General features: G+C 51.1%; 6 protein-coding genes across 6 annotated transcripts; 5 read left to right on the forward strand and 1 right to left on the reverse strand.

Moving 5' to 3' along the window:
* Nucleotides 1–1,703: 1,703 nt before the first annotated feature.
* PC9H_010643 (uncharacterized protein) lies at nt 1,704–3,179 on the forward strand (the record flags this gene model as incomplete). Its single annotated transcript, XM_036780136.1, has 7 exons — nt 1,704–2,037; nt 2,081–2,113; nt 2,179–2,213; nt 2,267–2,372; nt 2,443–2,521; nt 2,583–2,702; nt 2,786–3,179. The coding sequence occupies 7 exons, from the start codon at nt 1,704–1,706 to the stop codon at nt 3,177–3,179; spliced, it is 1,101 nt and encodes a 366-aa protein (XP_036627519.1).
* Nucleotides 3,180–4,759: 1,580 nt separating this feature from the next.
* Nucleotides 4,760–5,339, forward strand: PC9H_010644 (uncharacterized protein; the record flags this gene model as incomplete). The annotated part of the gene is made up of 3 exons (XM_036780137.1): nt 4,760–4,933; nt 5,009–5,207; nt 5,254–5,339. 3 exons carry the CDS (start codon nt 4,760–4,762, stop codon nt 5,337–5,339), a joined length of 459 nt encoding a protein of 152 aa, XP_036627520.1.
* A 370-nt stretch (nt 5,340–5,709) lies between these two features.
* PC9H_010645 (uncharacterized protein) lies at nt 5,710–9,895 on the forward strand (the record flags this gene model as incomplete). The annotated part of the gene is made up of 18 exons (XM_036780138.1): nt 5,710–5,930; nt 5,992–6,242; nt 6,299–6,446; nt 6,517–6,700; nt 6,760–6,779; nt 6,834–6,952; nt 7,017–7,061; nt 7,115–7,220; nt 7,274–7,303; nt 7,357–7,659; nt 7,720–8,601; nt 8,651–8,839; nt 8,889–8,988; nt 9,035–9,069; nt 9,128–9,223; nt 9,279–9,569; nt 9,633–9,686; nt 9,751–9,895. The coding sequence occupies 18 exons, from the start codon at nt 5,710–5,712 to the stop codon at nt 9,893–9,895; spliced, it is 3,219 nt and encodes a 1,072-aa protein (XP_036627521.1).
* A 1,853-nt stretch (nt 9,896–11,748) lies between these two features.
* On the forward strand, nt 11,749–12,967 carry PC9H_010646 (uncharacterized protein; the record flags this gene model as incomplete). The annotated part of the gene is made up of 8 exons (XM_036780139.1): nt 11,749–11,839; nt 11,955–11,989; nt 12,041–12,154; nt 12,208–12,236; nt 12,285–12,391; nt 12,441–12,612; nt 12,671–12,780; nt 12,846–12,967. 8 exons carry the CDS (start codon nt 11,749–11,751, stop codon nt 12,965–12,967), a joined length of 780 nt encoding a protein of 259 aa, XP_036627522.1.
* A 620-nt stretch (nt 12,968–13,587) lies between these two features.
* Nucleotides 13,588–14,803, forward strand: PC9H_010647 (uncharacterized protein; the record flags this gene model as incomplete). Its single annotated transcript, XM_036780140.1, has 8 exons — nt 13,588–13,626; nt 13,690–13,798; nt 13,855–13,982; nt 14,039–14,154; nt 14,207–14,288; nt 14,360–14,454; nt 14,520–14,645; nt 14,695–14,803. The coding sequence occupies 8 exons, from the start codon at nt 13,588–13,590 to the stop codon at nt 14,801–14,803; spliced, it is 804 nt and encodes a 267-aa protein (XP_036627523.1).
* A 146-nt stretch (nt 14,804–14,949) lies between these two features.
* Nucleotides 14,950–17,229, reverse strand: PC9H_010648 (uncharacterized protein; the record flags this gene model as incomplete). The annotated part of the gene is made up of 12 exons (XM_036780141.1): nt 14,950–15,081; nt 15,132–15,486; nt 15,544–15,664; nt 15,717–15,813; nt 15,863–15,950; nt 16,004–16,183; nt 16,243–16,373; nt 16,489–16,548; nt 16,607–16,718; nt 16,772–16,909; nt 16,958–17,047; nt 17,108–17,229. The coding sequence occupies 12 exons, from the start codon at nt 17,227–17,229 to the stop codon at nt 14,950–14,952; spliced, it is 1,626 nt and encodes a 541-aa protein (XP_036627524.1).
* Nucleotides 17,230–17,570: the final 341 nt, after the last annotated feature.

The raw sequence follows: 17,570 nt of genomic DNA on the forward strand, positions 1-17,570 counted from the left end.
ATTTGAGCAATAGACATTATTCACCTACTATAAAAGTTTGAGGAGAGTTAGAGAGCTATAAGTTTATTTCCGAAGGCGAAATGTGACGCAAAAATGGGCACTTCAGAATCTACTTGCATAATATGACGGCTGTACCATGCGTATACACTTGAATTTTTTTCTGTAGGTCGCATAGTGGTATGAGATTTGTCTGCCATCACCGCTTGCTTATATACCTGCTGGTTCATGTACAGGAAAATCAACTAGATTTTGCGTGACAAGGGAGCCCCTGTTTGCATGTAAAGTTCAAATTCCGATATGTCATGCTTTGCGCGTCTCTGATTGGTTTGATCGCTGCCGCGCTGCCGAACACAGCGGCATGCCCGGCCTTGCGACGGAGTCCGAAATACTCGTGACACAGTGTGACGAAAAGTTTGCAAATCTATGTTTTGGGCTACTCGTTGAACCGGCATCGCTATTCTTTGACTTCTCCACAAGATATTCACTTAAAAAGTTGATGAGATCCTAGCCAAGATGTCCGAAAACCTACCATAGCATGCCGAAGATTATCTGACCATCCATCAAGGAGTGCCACATTGATTTGTCTCAAGTTTTGCAAATCTGCCTAAGTGATAGTACTATCACTTAGACAGATTTGCAAAATTTTGGACAATTCAACCCGGTGCTCCAGATTGGATGTCCCTACAACTCCCGGCATGCTACGAGAGGTTGTCGCTCATCTTGTCTAAATACCTATCAACTTTTTGAGTGAATCCCTTTCCGAGTAGTAGAGCAATGACGATGCCGGTACGACAAGTACCCAAAAACATAGATTTGCAAACTTTTCGTCACAGTGTGTCACGCGTCATTCAGACCCAGCAGCGCAGCCGTGTGCCGCCGTATGCATTCGGCCGCTCGCTCGGCAACACATGGATCTGCAAAACAAGGGGCAAATAGGAGCTTCTTTGTCACGCAAAATGTTGCTGGTTTTCCTGTGCATGAACCAGTAGGTACGAGTGCAAGGGACTCTAGATTCAGACTCTAGCGCTACTATACTAGCTAAGAAAAAAATCAGAAGTCTGTGGGATTGTTATTACTTCCACAGCATTCAAGTCAAATTTGAAATGACTATTTGCACGTCACATTTTGCCCGCGGAAATGGGCTTGCAACTTCTCAAATGCCTTGAGATTTTTACAGTAGCTCAATGAAGTCTATTTCTCAAACATACTTCATGTCCGAGCATAGGACATGGAATCTACAACAACTTAAAATTGGTTATGCATATCTATGTGTGTTTGCACTACAGTACACGTGATAGTAGAGAGTTTGCGGAAGCCACCCAGGTGGCTTTGTCAGCCACCGAAAGCCCAAATCGAGTGATTTTCAACTTGCGCAAACTGGTGGCTGGTTTGACAAGCATTTACTCCTTCTGTTGATGGAGCACAAATTTGATTTCTGCGGCATAATAAGCTCATATGCGCAGCTGTGAATGCGCAGCATAATACAGCTAGCCTGCTGCTTGGAGGAGAGGCTACCAGTGAATTCTAAGTAGACGCCCAAAGCCACCAGCCGGTGAGTTTCAGGCTTTTTGACCGGGAAGCCACCGAGTTCCGCAAGCTCCGCGAAAGCCACCCGGTGGCTTTCATTGGTTCTATGGAAGAAGCGCCCGTAGCCCCTATCGCGACACCCACTCCACTGGAATTCTATCTCGACGACCACAACCATGTCCCTCCTCGCCAGCAACGCCACTTCTCTGCCCGACCTCCTCCTCTTCACCGCCCCGCCCTCAGAGCGCACCCTCAACTGGACCAACGTCGCCATCGCCTTTGCCTTCGTCTTCCTCGACGTCGTCACCTCCTTCGCATTCGGCCTCGGTATAGGAACATCTCTCCTCAGCGCCGCAGCGCGATGCGTAGTCCAGTTATCGCTGGTGGCGGTGATATTGAGGAAGGTGTTCGAGTCGAATAGCCCGTGGGTCGTGGCGTTCTTCGCTGGTCGGTTCTCGTTTCACTCTGCTCGGCGTTTTGGTTTTGGTAGCTCGAGCGCGCGCGGGGGCGGTAGGTAGGATGTCTTGCTGATCCTCTTCGTCCGTCTTTCCAGTGCTGCTCAACCTCCTCGGTACCTTCGAAACAGGTTCGCATTCACGCCATGACGTGCGCATTTTGACGGTAACTCACTCATGCTCATGATCGCGATAGTCGTAAACAAGGCAGACCGGCGGCACAAATACATGGTAACCACCCGCCCGAGGCGCATGCCCGCGTACTCACCAGCGCACCCGCACAGTTCTTCTCCACGCTCTCCGGGATGCTCGTATCCAGCATCCCGATATCCATCATCGGCGCGCGCTTCGCCATGGCGAAGAACCCCTTCTGGGAGCCCGCAGAGTTCAGTGAGCCCCCCACCCTCATCGCCCAGACGTCTCCTCGCCTTCTAAGCGCGGTGTGTATATGCATATGCAGTTCCGATCGTGGGCATGCTGTGTGGTAACACCATATCGGGCATCGTCGTATCCGTGAACTACCTGCTCAAAGAGGTCGAGTAAGCCGGATTTGACTCGTAGATTAAGTGAGTGGATGGGGCTCATGAAGGAGGTGTGTAGGGAAAATCGCGACAAGGTCGAGATGTATCTCGCGTTCGGCGCGACGCGTATGGAGGCGTGCAAGCCCATGGCCACCGACGCCCTGCGTCTAGCCTTGGCGCCAATCGTCAACCGCATGAGGTCAGTCCCGTGCCCTTCACTTCTCACTTACCTATTTCCCACTTCCCGCTTCCCAACCCTCGCTCCCACTCTGCCCTCTACAGCGTCCTAGGCATCATCTCCATCCCGGGCATGATGACCGGCGCGATCCTGGGCGGCGCGTCCGTCGAGTACGCGGCGCGCCTGCAGGTGATCATCATATTCATGATATCCGCGTCGACGACGCTGGCGGCGATCGTGGCGACGGGCGCGGCGCTTGCGGTGGTGGTGGACGGCGAGCATCGGGTCAGGGAGGACCGCGTGGACGGGCGGCCGCATGGTGTGTATAGGGCGGCGGAGTGGGTTGGGGAGCGCGTGGTGGGTGGGGTGAAGAGGGTGGTGGGTGGGGTGAAGAGGGTGTTTGAGAGAAGGCAAGAGGGGGATGTGGGTGAGGGTGAGGGTGAGGGAAGGGGTGGGGAAGGAGACGGGGAGAGAGAGAGGCTGTTGGACCAAGATTGAAAGACGTAGGTGAATGACACGATTGACACCTAGATTTCGGTTTCGGCAGTTGCATAGGGAATCATAGCTATCGTCCATCTTGATTGCATTGTAGGAATTTTGATTGCGTTGTGGGAATGCAAGTGTTTGGTTTGGTACGACGTGTACGCGGTGCGGCATCTTTCGAGTAGAGGAGCGGCGCCCCCCTCTGAGCCTCAGTCCTCCTCCCGTGGTCCCATTGGGACGAACGCGACGGCGGAAGCGGAAGCGGGGATGGTTGCTACGCGCATTTCCGGATGAATTTGGGGTTTGGGATCTAGGTCGTGCGGGCATGGCGTGGTTTCGGCGGTTGCGTGGATGTGGGTGAAGGGTTAGGTCGGGGGAGCAGGATCTAGGTGAGGTGAGATAGATGAGATGGGGGATGCTGGATGCTGGATGTGGTAGGAGGGATGCGGTAGGAGGGATGCGTGCTGATGCTGCTAGGCGGGCTGAGCTTGGCTGTTGATGCATGATGTATGGGGACACTGAAGAATGCGGAGCAGGTAAATGGACTGGAGAAAGCGAAGAAAGCGAAGAAGCAGGGCAGGACGGGACGGGGAGTGGACGTAGTGGCAAGGAAAGGAAAGGAAAATAAAGGAAGAAAGGTCGCAGAATAGCCGACAGTGAGCGTAAGGAAAGATCATCGGTGATGCAGGGGGAGCTCGAAATAGCATGGATTGATGCTGATACTTAGCGTTTTCACCAGAGCATCCGCGCGCTCTCGTCGCGCAAACTCGGAGTTCACGAGTGTCTTGTTCACGTACATAACCTACTGCATATGCTTCATTTAGCCATTCTAAAAGTCCAGAGTCCGTAAGCAACACAATGAACCCAAAGAGATGCGCCCACTGTCCGGACGGGAGTTTCGGAAATTCTTCCCAACCTCCCAAGTCGAATTTGTCGAAGCGCCTCGAGGTTGTGCAGGCAACACTAAGAGGCCGATTGAGTTTTCCGCGATCATCCTTGCGGTCTTTCTCCGAGTTCGAGGGATGATCGATGACAAGAGGGGGACCATTCAACGAGGCGAAGAAGTCGACGGGGTCGGTGTAGTGTGCTGCACTGCTTCGCCGCCAATGATAGGATAGGTCGAATAGATGGTGTTTATCGAGAGAGAGCGGAGAGTGGTGAGAGTAGCCGCATTTGTCTTGAAGGCATAAACCTTCCAGGACGTGTTGGTGTCGCGACTCAGGGACAGAAGTGTGAGAGAGATGGACTTCGCACTGAATTTCAACTCAATGTTCAAACGTTCAACGTTCAACGTACGCAACACTCAATATTCATGCATGGCTCAGCCCCTGCCAGCCCCAGACAACGTTGCCGCTCATTTGCCCACTCCCAATGCCCTTGGCGCGTACCACATATGCCACAATCCGCCTCCTCCCTAAACAACGATAAACACCTCATCGCTGCTCGAGTCTTGGGCTATCTCATTCTCCATGCCCCTTCGCATCATGCATTGGCGTAGATTGTTGAAACAATCCACTCTTGTAGCCAAAGCAACCTGACCCTCTATGCATTGGGCGAGGCATTCATTATGTGCTTTATACGTCCTTGTGAGTGCCATGCTTCATTCGCTCGGCTTTTGCACAGTCAACAACCGACCAGTTAAGAAATATAAGGGGCAGACCCCGGATAGCTCCTCGCACCCCAGCCGGCCGTCCTTCGATGAGGACGCCGCCGCGCTGGAAACTGCAATTCAGGAGGCACCGAGAGACCACAGTACTGCGAAGAGACATGTGAGTTGCGAGTCGCGCCCACTAGTATCTCTATTCCACTTATCATTCCGATGCATTGGCATCTGCATTCTGCAGGCCCTCATACGTGATGGCTATAGGTGTCTGATCACGGGGCGATATGACCGCGCGGCGGAAAAGAAGCTTGATATTACGCCGGAAGAGCTTGTCGCATACGGCGGCCTCATTGCCACCCAATGCGCTCACATCATCCCCATCCCTGCCTCCACGCATTTCGACGTCAACATTACTAGGAAACCGACCCCAGCAAATATAGGTATGTGGGAATGTAGGGCTTAGGTCTGTATTGAACCACGCAATAGCAAATCCTGCCTCGGGGCCAATACACGTAGGGTTATCCATGCTCGGAGAGAATACCACGACCTTCAAAGCTTTGTCAGACAATTAGCACGAATAGTGGCACTGGATCAAGTGGCCCGGCGATGATGCTTCTTCGACTTCTGGTGCACATGAGTTACGCCTGACGTTCGACCTTGTGTTTCGCTGCGTCTTATATCTCCCCCTTATGCACACAGTTCAATGCGAACAGCTTCGACATTGCACCATCGTTGTACTGACGGCCCGGGTACTGAACAAAGCCTCTCATAGATTCCGTGAATTCCCCGTCGCACCAAAAGCGACATCGAGCCACTTCCCGAGACACCGATTGGACGAGTGAGAGAACACCTGTATAAATGGACGCGACGAGGTGAAGAGAAAACACGATAGTTCTTCCTGTTCGCCGCCGGCTGCACTGTGAAGTCTACACAGATTCGAATATGGATATCCATTTACCCGCCAAAGGGCAGTCGCGTCGTGCCTGGCCTATTCTATTTCTGCTTGCCTTTCTCGCCATCGTCTGCACAAGGGGAACATCATTTTCACGGGCCCCTTCGGACAACACGAACCATCCTCTTGGGATAGCACCTCGGTCACTGCCACACCAAGTGAGATTCGACAACTATAGCTTGTTCGTCGGGGATCAGCGCGTCTTCATACAGTACGTATACGATCCTATATACCACGGATAGGAATACCACTGACTGATTTTGTCCACACAGTTCGGGAGAGTTCCACACTTTCCGTTTGCCCGTTCCCAGTCTATGGCCCGATATCCTCCAAAAAGCAAAGGCCGCCGGCCTGAACGCCGTCAGCGTGTACACCCACATGGGGTTGATCAATCCGTCTCCCGGCGTGGTCGACTTTGGTGGGTTCCGTGCTTTGCAGCCCTTGTTTGATGCTGCCAAGGACGCGGGAATCTTCATCGTTCTGCGACCGGGCCCTTATATCAATGCCGAAACAACCGCAGGCGGTACGGTTTTTTTTCAGCTCGATATGTGTATTCCTCGTTGCAATGACTGTCAATAGGGATCGCCCATTGGGCCACTAGCGAGGTTGCGGGCAATCTTCGTACGGGCGATGCTGACTGGAAAGCGGCGTGGCAGGCCTACATTCAGGGAATCATCGAGGTCACTGTGCCGAATCAGATCACGGAGGGAGGGCCTGTGATAGGCGAGTCTAATTGCTTGAAGTATCCATTAGAATGAGCTTGACATTTCTGCATCGAAGCCATTCAAGTTGGTGAGCACACATCTATCCTGTGTTGGATTCTCCCGTGCCCAAGCTTTACTAGACAACGAGTTCCAACAAGCCCCTGAGGGGCATGCCCAGTATTTTGTCGATCTAGAAGAAGCTTACCGGGCCTCTTCCATCGTCGTGCCCCTCACGTACAACGATCCCGGAGAAGGCAGAAATTTCATCAATGGGACTGTAAGGAAATCGGGTCGATTTCAAATACCATAGCCTCCCGCTCATACTGATCTACTTAGGGCGCTGTGGACCTTTATGGGTAACCTCCATCCATGCACGCTCCCACTTTCCCGCGTAACACTCACGTGTATAGGGTGGACGCTTATCCCCAGCGCTACGATTGTTCCCATCCCACTGTTTGGCATGACGTGCCGACGGGCTATCCACAGTATCATGCTGAAGTAAACCCATCGCAGCCGTGGTACATTCCCGGTTCGTGAAGGCTTCAACGTTTCAACATCACCCGCAGGGCACTGATTGTTTGTGACTTTGACAGAATTCCAAGGTGGCTCTTTTGACGCATGGGGTCCGACCTCACCAGGTTTCGCATGCGCACGCCCTTTCATGGTGTCCCGTCTCATGCGTTTTCATTAGGCTATGGACCATGCCGTACGCTGACTGGTGCAGACTTCCAATCAGTTTTCAATCTACAGCTTTGGGCGAGTAATGCGAAGTTGATCAATTACTACATGTTCTACGGGTAAGTGATGCTTTCGTGCGTAGTCTTCTCACTGTTGTTTACGCAGGATACAGCGGCACATCATGGGGCGCTATCCCCTTCCAGTAAGTCGATATGCAAAATCCAACTAAGACTTCACTCACATAGTCTGCCCTAGTGGTGTTTATACATCGTATGGGTTTGATCATGTCCTTATTCATACATCTGACCGAGATCCTGTCAGATATGACTACGGCGCATCCCTCCAGGAATCACGGCAGTTGACGTCTAAATTTGACGAATTGAAACGGCAGGGACTCTTCCTCCGAAGCTCGCCTGAATTCTACAAGACGGATTGGGTAGGCGATACGAGCACCGGGGCTACGTCGACGACTTCCACGGCAGCGTTTGCCACATTGCTCCGTAACCCGGACACGAAAGCTAGATTCTACATCCTCAGACAAGCAGACGTGACATCGACGTGAGGACCAGAGCGGATTTAACTAGAATAATACTGACATTTCGTGTCCTTGGGCAATAGGGCTGTCATCGACTTCAAGCTGAACGTGTCGACGTCGGCGGGCAACATACAGGTACCTCGTGTTGCATCTGCGATTACCCTGGGCGGTCGACAATCCAAAGTTGTGGTCACTGATTATGTGTTTGGGTCATCACGCCTCCTGTACTCCACTGCCCAGGTCTTCTTCGCGGGCGCCATCGACGGGCGCGATGTCTTGTTCTTGTTTGGTGACTCGGCTCAAGAACACGAATTGGATTTGACGCTCAGTGGTACACGGAGAGGAACCAGACCACCATCCAGTACCGTCCGTTTCACCACGTCGCTGTCATCTTCAAGAATGACAGTATCATTCCTCCCTGGCATCGAGGGGCCCGTCACTGTGTGGGACTCGGACAAGCAGCTGGTCCTTTTCTCCGACACTGCTACAGCTGCTACCTTCTGGGCTCCTACGATCGCGGGAAAGGCATCTGACCCTCTTAGAAACTTCTGGCAGATTGGAACCAACACCACCATACTTGTCGGCGGCCCTCACCTCGTCCGGAGTGCCAGTATCTCGGGTTCCCGATTGGATTTGAAAGGCGACCTCAGCGAGAGCGTCAGACTGAGCGTGATTGCGCCCAGTAACGTCCGGTCCGTCACATGGAATGGCGAACGGGTCGACGTGGACGTCCGGACGTCATCTCAGCTGACATTTAGAGGCGGGTTCGTATCGACCTTGAAAGCAACTACCAGGGAGATCAAGATACCCAAGTTGGGGAAATGGAAGTTCTCCGATAGCTTGCCCGAGATTCGAGCTGGATTCTCTGACCAGAAGTGGGTAGTTGCGGACCACACGTCGACCAACATCCCTTACAAACCATATTACGGGGATGGCCGTATACTATACGGCTGCGACTACGGATTGTGAGTCAAATTTATTCATGGTGTATGTTCTCTGAACTAATTCGAATAGTTGCGAGAACATCGTTCTATGGCGCGGCCACTTCAACGCCACTGGGGACGAGAAATCTGTCAATCTATCCATTAATGGTGGAGAAGGTGCGCTCTCAATAGTTCATGAAGATTCGTTCCTCAGTGGAAGTTTAGCATTTGCGGCCAGCGTTTGGCTTAACCATGTGTTCCTCAACACATCCTACGGGAAGTAAGTAAATATAAACGCGAGAACTACGCCATCGCTGATCACTGTCTAGTTCCACTAACAACCAGAATATCTTAGAAGAAACGGACGACAGATTCACGTTTCCTCCAGGCGCACTTTTCAGAGGCGACAACGTTCTCACTATCGTTCAGGTTGTTGGACTATATTTTCTTCTTCCCAGCTTGAACTACTCCCCAGGACAACATGGGACTGAATGAAAGCAGAGGCGGCGAGTAGTTCGGAATTTTTCAGTTGCCAACCCAGATTTAACGATCGCATAGCGGACACAAGTTCCTCTAAAGGTCCTCGCGGCGTGCGAGGGTTCCAGCTGGATACAGGCAACTTCACCGAGTGGCGCGTACAAGGGAAAGTCGGCGGGTATACGAAGTATGCCTCCATTTCTGTTTTGGATGGGGGTTGCTCTAACCGTTGATGACTACAGTTTCCCAGATAAGGTCAGAGGAATCATGAATGAAGGAGGGCTTTTCGGCGAGAGACAAGGCTGGCATCTCCCCGGCTTCGATACATCTTCGTGGAAAGCACGCGATCTTGCGTCTGGGCTTCCCGGATCTGCTGCTGGGGTTGGATTCTTCGTGACTACGTTCAATTTGAACATCCCACAGGGCTTCGATGCATTTTTGTCGTTCACGTTCAACGAGCCGCTCGGGCAGCCGTATAGAGCCCTCTTGTTCGTGAACGGGTGGCACATGGGGAAGAGAGTGGGGAACCTCGGGTGAGGAGCCCGACGTTTGTTCGTGGATTGCATGTACGCTAACTGCATAATTGTTATACTTAGCCCTCAAGCCAAATTCCCCGTTCACGAGGGCATTCTGGATTACAGGGGACGGAAGTCAGTCCACGTCATCGCCTTTCACTCAACGGTGACGATCTGATCTGGGGTTTATGTTCTCTAGCACTATCGCCGTTGCCTTGTGGACAATGGAGTCAGATGTACCAATCTCTCCCGATTTGCAGCTCACATTGGACGGGGTTGTTGAAGGCGGCGTCGGCGACGTGAAGGTCAATAACCCAGTGTGGTCTCCCGAGGGCAGAGTGTAACCTCAATGTCATTGGAGGAACAGATGTGCATCTACAAGCAGATAGATTGAATGAATCTCGTACGCCTTCAGAATATTAAGCCTTCCTCCTCAACTTCTTTCGCGGATTTATGCTAAGATTGGGTTTGAAACCCATCAACTACAAAATCAAGACCGATTGCACTCATGCATACTCGCGGAGAGGCTTCTCGAATGCTATGGGTGTGTCTGGAAGTCAGAGTGTTTGTATAATAAGAGCCGGAGAAAGTAATGTAGGAATTGCATCATGTACATCGACCGATGCACGGATTATTTTACGTATATGATGGTCTTTGGGCGAGGGAGGGCATTTATGGAATTTGTGGGATACGATGGTGTTGATGAGACGACCTGGCAAGTTGAAGTATGACCGAATCCCGCCGCAGAGTGTCCCGTTGTACCCTGCTTAGTCTTGGTTCGTTGAGTCGGCGGGGCATCATCTTTCAAATTCAAATTTACAGCGGAGTGTACTGGAGTCAGCATTGTCCTCCGTCCCTGCGAGCCAGTACTAATATTGACCACATCTTCTACCCAATCAGCAAGCCGCTCGTCGTTGGGCGTGCACAACCACCGCACGACTGTTGGCATCGTCAGGTCGCGGTGCCACCGGTGACGCCTATGGTCGCTCCCAGCATACTTTACGAGATGAAGCTCGAAGGGTTGGCCTAGTCCCTAAGGCCTGAGCCGTTTCGTCCCGAGAGAAATCCGAAATGGGGATGAAAGAAATACTGCGAAGTTTACGGTTAAGAACACAGGTCGTAACACAGGTCGTCTGGACTTGCGGTGGTTAGTGGCCCCAATAACCATCCAATAAAGGAACAGCGACACTGTCGAAATCTGGATCAGGCCAATCGTGGTGGCCGGAATCCGGGCTGCAAAAGGGACGGCGCGGTGATCTGAGCGCCGCGTGGTCGGAAACTCAAATTTGAATCACGAACTCCTGCCGTGACGCGGCGCTTCTTCAAACGATCGTCGATCACTCCTTTAGACTTGTCCATGTGGTTAGCATTCTGAACGACGCTCTCATCAGTGGCTTACAGATGGACGGGCTTGCCACCTCCGGCAGGGCTCCTCTACGATTCTACAAATTCCACCATCAATTGGCTATCGTCGTCGGAAAAGCCGGTCAAAATTACCAGTGCGGCGACAGCCCAGACAACTAGCTGCAGAGGGAAGGTAACTAGATCCTGGCCATGTCTCCTCACGCACGTTTGAAGTCACAGGGTCTAGTACTACAACGACAGTGTTCGAATGTCCATGCAAATGCGATACATGGTCGACGTCCAGCGGAAGGCACACGTCGTTTGTGACATTTGAACATGGTAACGGCTATCCTCGGTTCGGCCATGGTACTCCTCTCCAGCCAACCTGACGTATAATCTTCTACTCGTCATACACGCAGAGAGACGGATATCGGCAAGCTGAGTCACTGGCTACCGCGTTTCATCTGCTTATTTTATTTTGAAATTCCTATTTCAAGGTAATTTGTAGGTGGAAGCACCCCTCCCGAATGCAACAGCAATACTGCGATGAGAGATTTCCGACGATAATATACGAGTTGAGTGCTTCATTAAGTTAACTCTTTTTGTGGCTTGCTCATTAATGAAAGCATTGTCTAGTTCTTTATATCTACCCGATTTGACGTTGGTGGAACGACGACAAACGCCGGAAATATAGTTCAGCTTTCCAGGGGTATGATCCCTCGGAGCCCTGTAATTTATTTTATCGAAAATTTCAATCTGGAATCATAAGCAAGGTCTTATCTCCCCCTTCTTGGATATAAAGAGGTGATCCACAACGACTTGTCTCGACGCGCCTTCACACTCTTTCATCGACATGGCTTGGCTTTCATCTATTGGCTGGCTCGCGTGCGTCGTGCTGATCATCAATCTCTCCACACTTGCGGAAGCCGCGGAGTCGATCTTTTGTGCGCCTGGCACATACGTATCTGGGAACAGGTGTCGGGAGTGTGCAGCGGGGACTTACACCAATAGTATGCACGGTCTTATTCTCATGAATTTTGACTCTCATCGGCAACCCAGGGTACAACCAGCCTTTTTGTACGAAGGCCAGGGCCGTAAGTACTCCTCTCCATCATCCATTCTGTCCTTTAGCTCACTCTGCTTAGGGATATTATGTCGCCAAATCTGGGGCAACCTCAGAATTGGCTTGCAAGCAAGGCACCTTCAACTCGGTTCAAGGTGCCACTGGATGCTGTTCATGCTGCGCTGGTTGGTTCAATGTAAGTTAAACCATGAGACTTGTGTCCGCTATGTCTCACATCGCGTCTTGCAGAATAAATATGCATCGACAAGTTGTCAAAAGTTCGATAGCTCAATTCAACCGGGTATCCCTCGCTGATGTCATCTCAGGTGTCCGACCCGTTCTCCGTATTCTCCTCCCGGCGCAACGTCATGTACCCCATGGAAAGGTCTCTACGCGCCGCTCCCTCGTTGTTACATGGACGGACGGAATTGTCGTACGTACCACGTCTTTCGGGCTGTTCGACTTACTAATGACGCTCTTAGCCATCACTTTCATCGATGATCCTAGCTCGGCGGCGGCCCCCATCCGACGGTCAGAACCAGGCATCCCAACTTGCACCACACCCAGGGAGCGTGCTTGCCCAGTTTACAGGATTCGCAACGGCGTTCGCACCCAAATCGGCCACAAATGCCAGGTCATCTCGAACGACCTTTGGTATGTCCTTTGCTTAGCTGATAGAGTGCCTATGATAGTTGATGTTTGCCGGTAATAGGTCTTGTGGTGGGTGCCCAAATGACGACCGTGAGGAATATTCGGGCAAAGACTGCACGGAAATTCGGAACGCAGACTCGGTGCAATGTATCAAGGGACAGTGTGTTGTTCGTAAGTGGGCCTTTATATTCGATGCATCTGCGAGTGGAACGATGACGGCCCCTATCCCACCATAGACTCTTGTATAGCCGGCCATACGCGCTCAGAGGATCATGCTGCTTGCATCTCCATGGCCGCGCATGAGGGATTGGTAGAACAGAGTCTACCCGAGTTGACGAAAGACTGGGACCTTTACTGAGGCCCTTTCGGACAATGCCCAAGATAATTTATTTGTTTTGCAGGTATCTCCTGATATTCACATATTCCGGACGCTACGTAGAATTTGATTCGTGCAGTGAAAGTATATATCCTTGACTTCAATTATTTTGGCTGAAATCAAACTAGCTCCACGGTCGATTTCTTCTTTTTATACTTCAGCATTTAACCCATCCGTAAGACCATACGTAACACTCGTCGTTTTGTCTATTGCTATCCCTCCTACTTCCACTCGTACGAGCTCCTCTCTTCATCCTTGTGTGTCACCCACGCAAACGTGAAGGGAGTAACAAAGTTACCCTATGTCCTTGTTACTTTGCCAATGTACTTATGGGTGGATCAGACTTCTTACTCTTCCCAGCAAAAATTCTGAGTCGCTATTGGGCCAATTATCTTCATTATCATACTAAGTGCAGGCAGTCGAGTCCCTTTGCGGGTTCTGACACTGGAGAGAACCTGGATTTACGCTCTTTAGGCATCATATGGCGGGATCATCCTGACGTAATCCAACCATGTACCCATACGCCCTATAAAAGCAGCAGAGCATCAAGAAAGATAAGCCCTTCTGGTCTAAACGTTGAAAGCGGACTCTGCCCACTAGAAATGTCGTTCGGAACCATCAAACTGAACGACGGAAACGAGGTCAGTGATTGTTCGCGGTAGAGGCTTGGCGCTAAAGATTATAATTGTAACCTTGTATATCAGCTTCCTGCTATCGCATTCGGCACCGGCAGCGTCTGGAAGGACAAGGAGGTCACAGAATTCGTGGAACAGGCCATAGAATCTGGGTACTCTCATATTGATACTGCTGCAGGTACGTCTAGCCATGCTATCCGAGTGCCCAAAGTGGTTTCATTCAATGGCACGCAGTCTACCATACGGAGAAGGACGTCGGCAACGCAATTAAAGAAAGCGGGCTCGATCGGCAAAGCCTCTATATTACTTCCAAGTACGACGGAGGAGATATTCCATCCGCCATTCGAGATAGTTTAGACAACGTGAGTCTTGGCCTATTGAACTTCGGCTGCGCCTGCCTAAACATCGATACTCGTAGCTTGGGTTGAAGCAGTTGGACTTGTATCTCATCCACACTCCCTTTTTTGTCCCAAACCAGGACTTCGAGAGCGCGTGGAAGGAATTCGAGAAAATTAAAGAGGATGGTCTGGCCAGGTGAGTACCTACACGTCCAACTGCACAATACAGTCATCGTCAATCATACCAGGAGTATCGGTGTGAGCAATTTCACTGTAGAAAACTTGCAGAAGATAGTCAAGACCGCCAAGATTCTTCCAGCAGTCAACCAGGTACGAGTGCGGTCAACGTCGCCTATCAAATACGTGAAGCCACCGCCACTCAACTCTATACGTTTCCTCAGATACAATTCCACCCCTACAACCTTCCGCAGTACAAAGAAACCCTCGAATATTGCGCAAAGCACGGGATAGTAATTGAGGCTTATAGTAGTCTTGCGTACGAACACCCAGCTTCCCAGTTGACGCGCACTAACCGTTGGTACGCTTGTTTCCCGCCAATAGACCGATAACTCGATTTCCCGGAGGACCAGTCGACGCCCCGGTCGCCAAGGCTGCTCAGCGGTTAGGCGCCACCCCGACACAGGTGCTCCTCGCCTGGGTACGCGCAAAGGGGGCAGTCATTGTCACGTAAGGCTTTCTCTCAGTCGCGCAGCTCTAGTCCTGATTGTGCCCCAAGGACTAGTTCCAAGAAAGAACATCTTGAAGAGTATCTCGCCGTTGCAGACCTAGGTGATTATTTTCCTTCTCAAAAGCCGATCACAAGAACTAAGCCCCGACGCGAGTAGGTCCGTTGACAGAGGACGAGGTTGCCGCAATAGACAAGGCAGGTGCTCAAGGACCGCCGAGACCCACACGTTTATGGGCCGTTTGGCCGTTTGTATCGTTGGCAATCAGCGTTCACATCATGTATCGTTACTTCTGGAGTCTGTAGCTAGATAGAAACACCAATGCGGACTAGGTCTGGTGTCCAGGCACTCGGATTCGAAATTTGGATGGTGTTCGTTTTCCCGGGTCTAAATCCTGACACAGACACCAAGTATCCTGACAAGAGGATATCCCAGCTCTGTTTGCTTCGTCAGAACATCAGCAGGAAAAGAGTCGGAGACTACTTACCTGCCCAGAGATGGCCATCTGCGCTGTGACCGGTGTACCGCCGTTCACGCTGATCAATGCGTTTCGACAATTGGAACAGCCCGTGTTGGAGAAGACAAAGTCTGCGTTGATATAGTCGATTGATAGTAATTTCGTGCCGCCGGAAACTCCTCCGTCAACGTTTTGGAGTGATAGGGTGCCACCATTCCCCACGAACCCTACAACGGACACTGCTGAATTGACGGTTCTGACAGATGCCCCGCCGGAGAGAACACCGGAGGCTGCTTGGTAGATGGTGAAACTGGGAGCGGTTACAGGAACACCATCGGTGACCTTCACGACTATTATCCCATGGGCAGCCACAGTAGTGGTGAACCTAGCCGCACAAGATACGATGAGTAAATTATAGAATAATGAGCGCCCATCAGCTTACGAGTTAACAACGCTTCCCCGCGAAGTCCCAGATATCAGATCGACAACTGTAGCTGCAGAGAAGCCGATGTCCGATAGGCTGACATTCAGAGACCGGGCGCTATTTTGCCAATTGATGAATACTACAGCTGGGTTAGAAAGCTGGCCTCGCCAGGTCGGTCTTTACATGCATACCCGCAACAGTAGATCCATCTGACAGAGGACCAACCCATACGTCGTGATCGTTGGTGTATCGTCGCTTAAAGGTGATGGACTTTCCGAGGCCGTCTTGCTGTACGAGGACTCAATAAAAGGGATGTAGACAACTGACAAATACAAACATTGAGCGAAATGATCCGCTTGTTTGTTAGGATACTGAGCGCGTCTTGCGACACCTTGGTCAAGTCGGTGGAGATAAAGAGCGGGGATCTAATGAGATGTTAGCTACTTCGTTCCGTAGTCATACAGAGCTAGCCACTGACTTTGCGGCGGCCCAAAATGCGAAGTGGGTCTGCTGTTCGGCAATAGTGAGCCCGGTGTTACCAACCTCAAGCATGTCTAGGTCGTTCCAAGCGCCAGGTCCCGCAAAACTAGTGATTGGAACCAATTGATTGATAATTCGGAATAAATTATCCCATGAAGCTGGAGGTCCAATATCGTTCCTGTATAATATCGTATGATATTGATTTGTACGGTTGAGGAACGAGAGGCAGCGACTCACGAAATTCGCCAGAAGTTGCCGACTGTGCTTGCAGGCCAGCGAGCGGGATCTTGTACGCCCCACTCACAGACGGAGAAGACGATAGGACGTCCGGTACGGGCGAGAGCGTCCCGCATGGCTGTAAAGTGGGGCTGAAAATGAAAACGTTTAGAGATAGGTCGTCAAATCATGTAGTTCACATACTTCAACCTGTGCACACGGTCAATGGCTTTCTATTAAATGATTAATCGGGATTCTGGAGCTTACTTGTATGGGGGGATCGAAATCCACAAAGTCCGTGGCGCTGACAGCGTAGCAGTTATCATACTATTCGACGTGATTGAGAGTCAGAATCAAAGGAAAGCCGGTGCTCATACCCTCCTACCTTGAGATAATCGGCTCCCCAAGAAGCAAAGCTGTCGGCGTCAGATACTTCGTGTCCCAAGCTCCCAAGATAGTGGGCAGTCCCGCCGACAAAGTCACAGGCAAAGAAGCCCCTTCGAAATATGACGGTTGGTCAATGAACATGGGGGCTAAAATAGCAACGTACCCGTCGCTATAAACGCCGAATTTGAGCCCTAGGCTATGGACGAAATTGGACAAAGCAGGGATTCCATTAGGAATTTGTGTGGTATCCCATGTAAACCCCCCAGTGATGTTTCGTGATTTCCCTTGCCATCCACAATCCCTGTATTCGGTGATAAGCACGGCTAAGAGACGATCGTTTCGGCCTCACAGATTAAGGTACTCGTATCCAAGATCTTTAAGACCTAAATCAATGAGACTCTGAGCTGCAGTTTTATACTGCGCCTCGGTCGTGTCGCATCTAAAGATAGATGTGGTATTTAGGCCCATTATGAAACTGTCTATTGGAAACGATACTGACAAGAACGCATTGTATGGATTCCAGCCCATGGGTGGGGTCCGAGCCAAACCATTGTTGAGAGCGTGAGCGAACTGCAGAACCGTAGAATACAGGTGAATCAAGAGTGCCAATTTCAACGCCATAGCACTGGTGTCCACGTTAAGGCTCGGTGACTAGATGGCGAAGAGCAGAACAAAGACGCGATACGCTGTCTACAATTCAGTCGTCAATAAGAATAATGATTCAGATGTCGTCCACGGGGTCAATGCTCCCACCTGACAGAATCCAACGGTCCGTACAATAGGAACGTCGCAAACAAGCGGTCGGACCGCTGGGAACTTCTCTGCCTGTGTCCGCGAAGCATCACGACTCGTCTCTTGAGGATCTCTGTGTACCACGAGGTCATCTCAATGGAAGGGTATAGCTATTTCCTTGGCCCTTTGAAGATTCCATCGTATGCGAAGGTTTCATGTCCGCCAAAGCC

This window comes from Pleurotus ostreatus (genome assembly GCF_014466165.1).
Source record: "Pleurotus ostreatus strain PC9 chromosome Unknown scaffold_8, whole genome shotgun sequence".
In the NCBI taxonomy this organism is placed as follows: Eukaryota; Fungi; Basidiomycota; class Agaricomycetes; order Agaricales; family Pleurotaceae; genus Pleurotus; species Pleurotus ostreatus.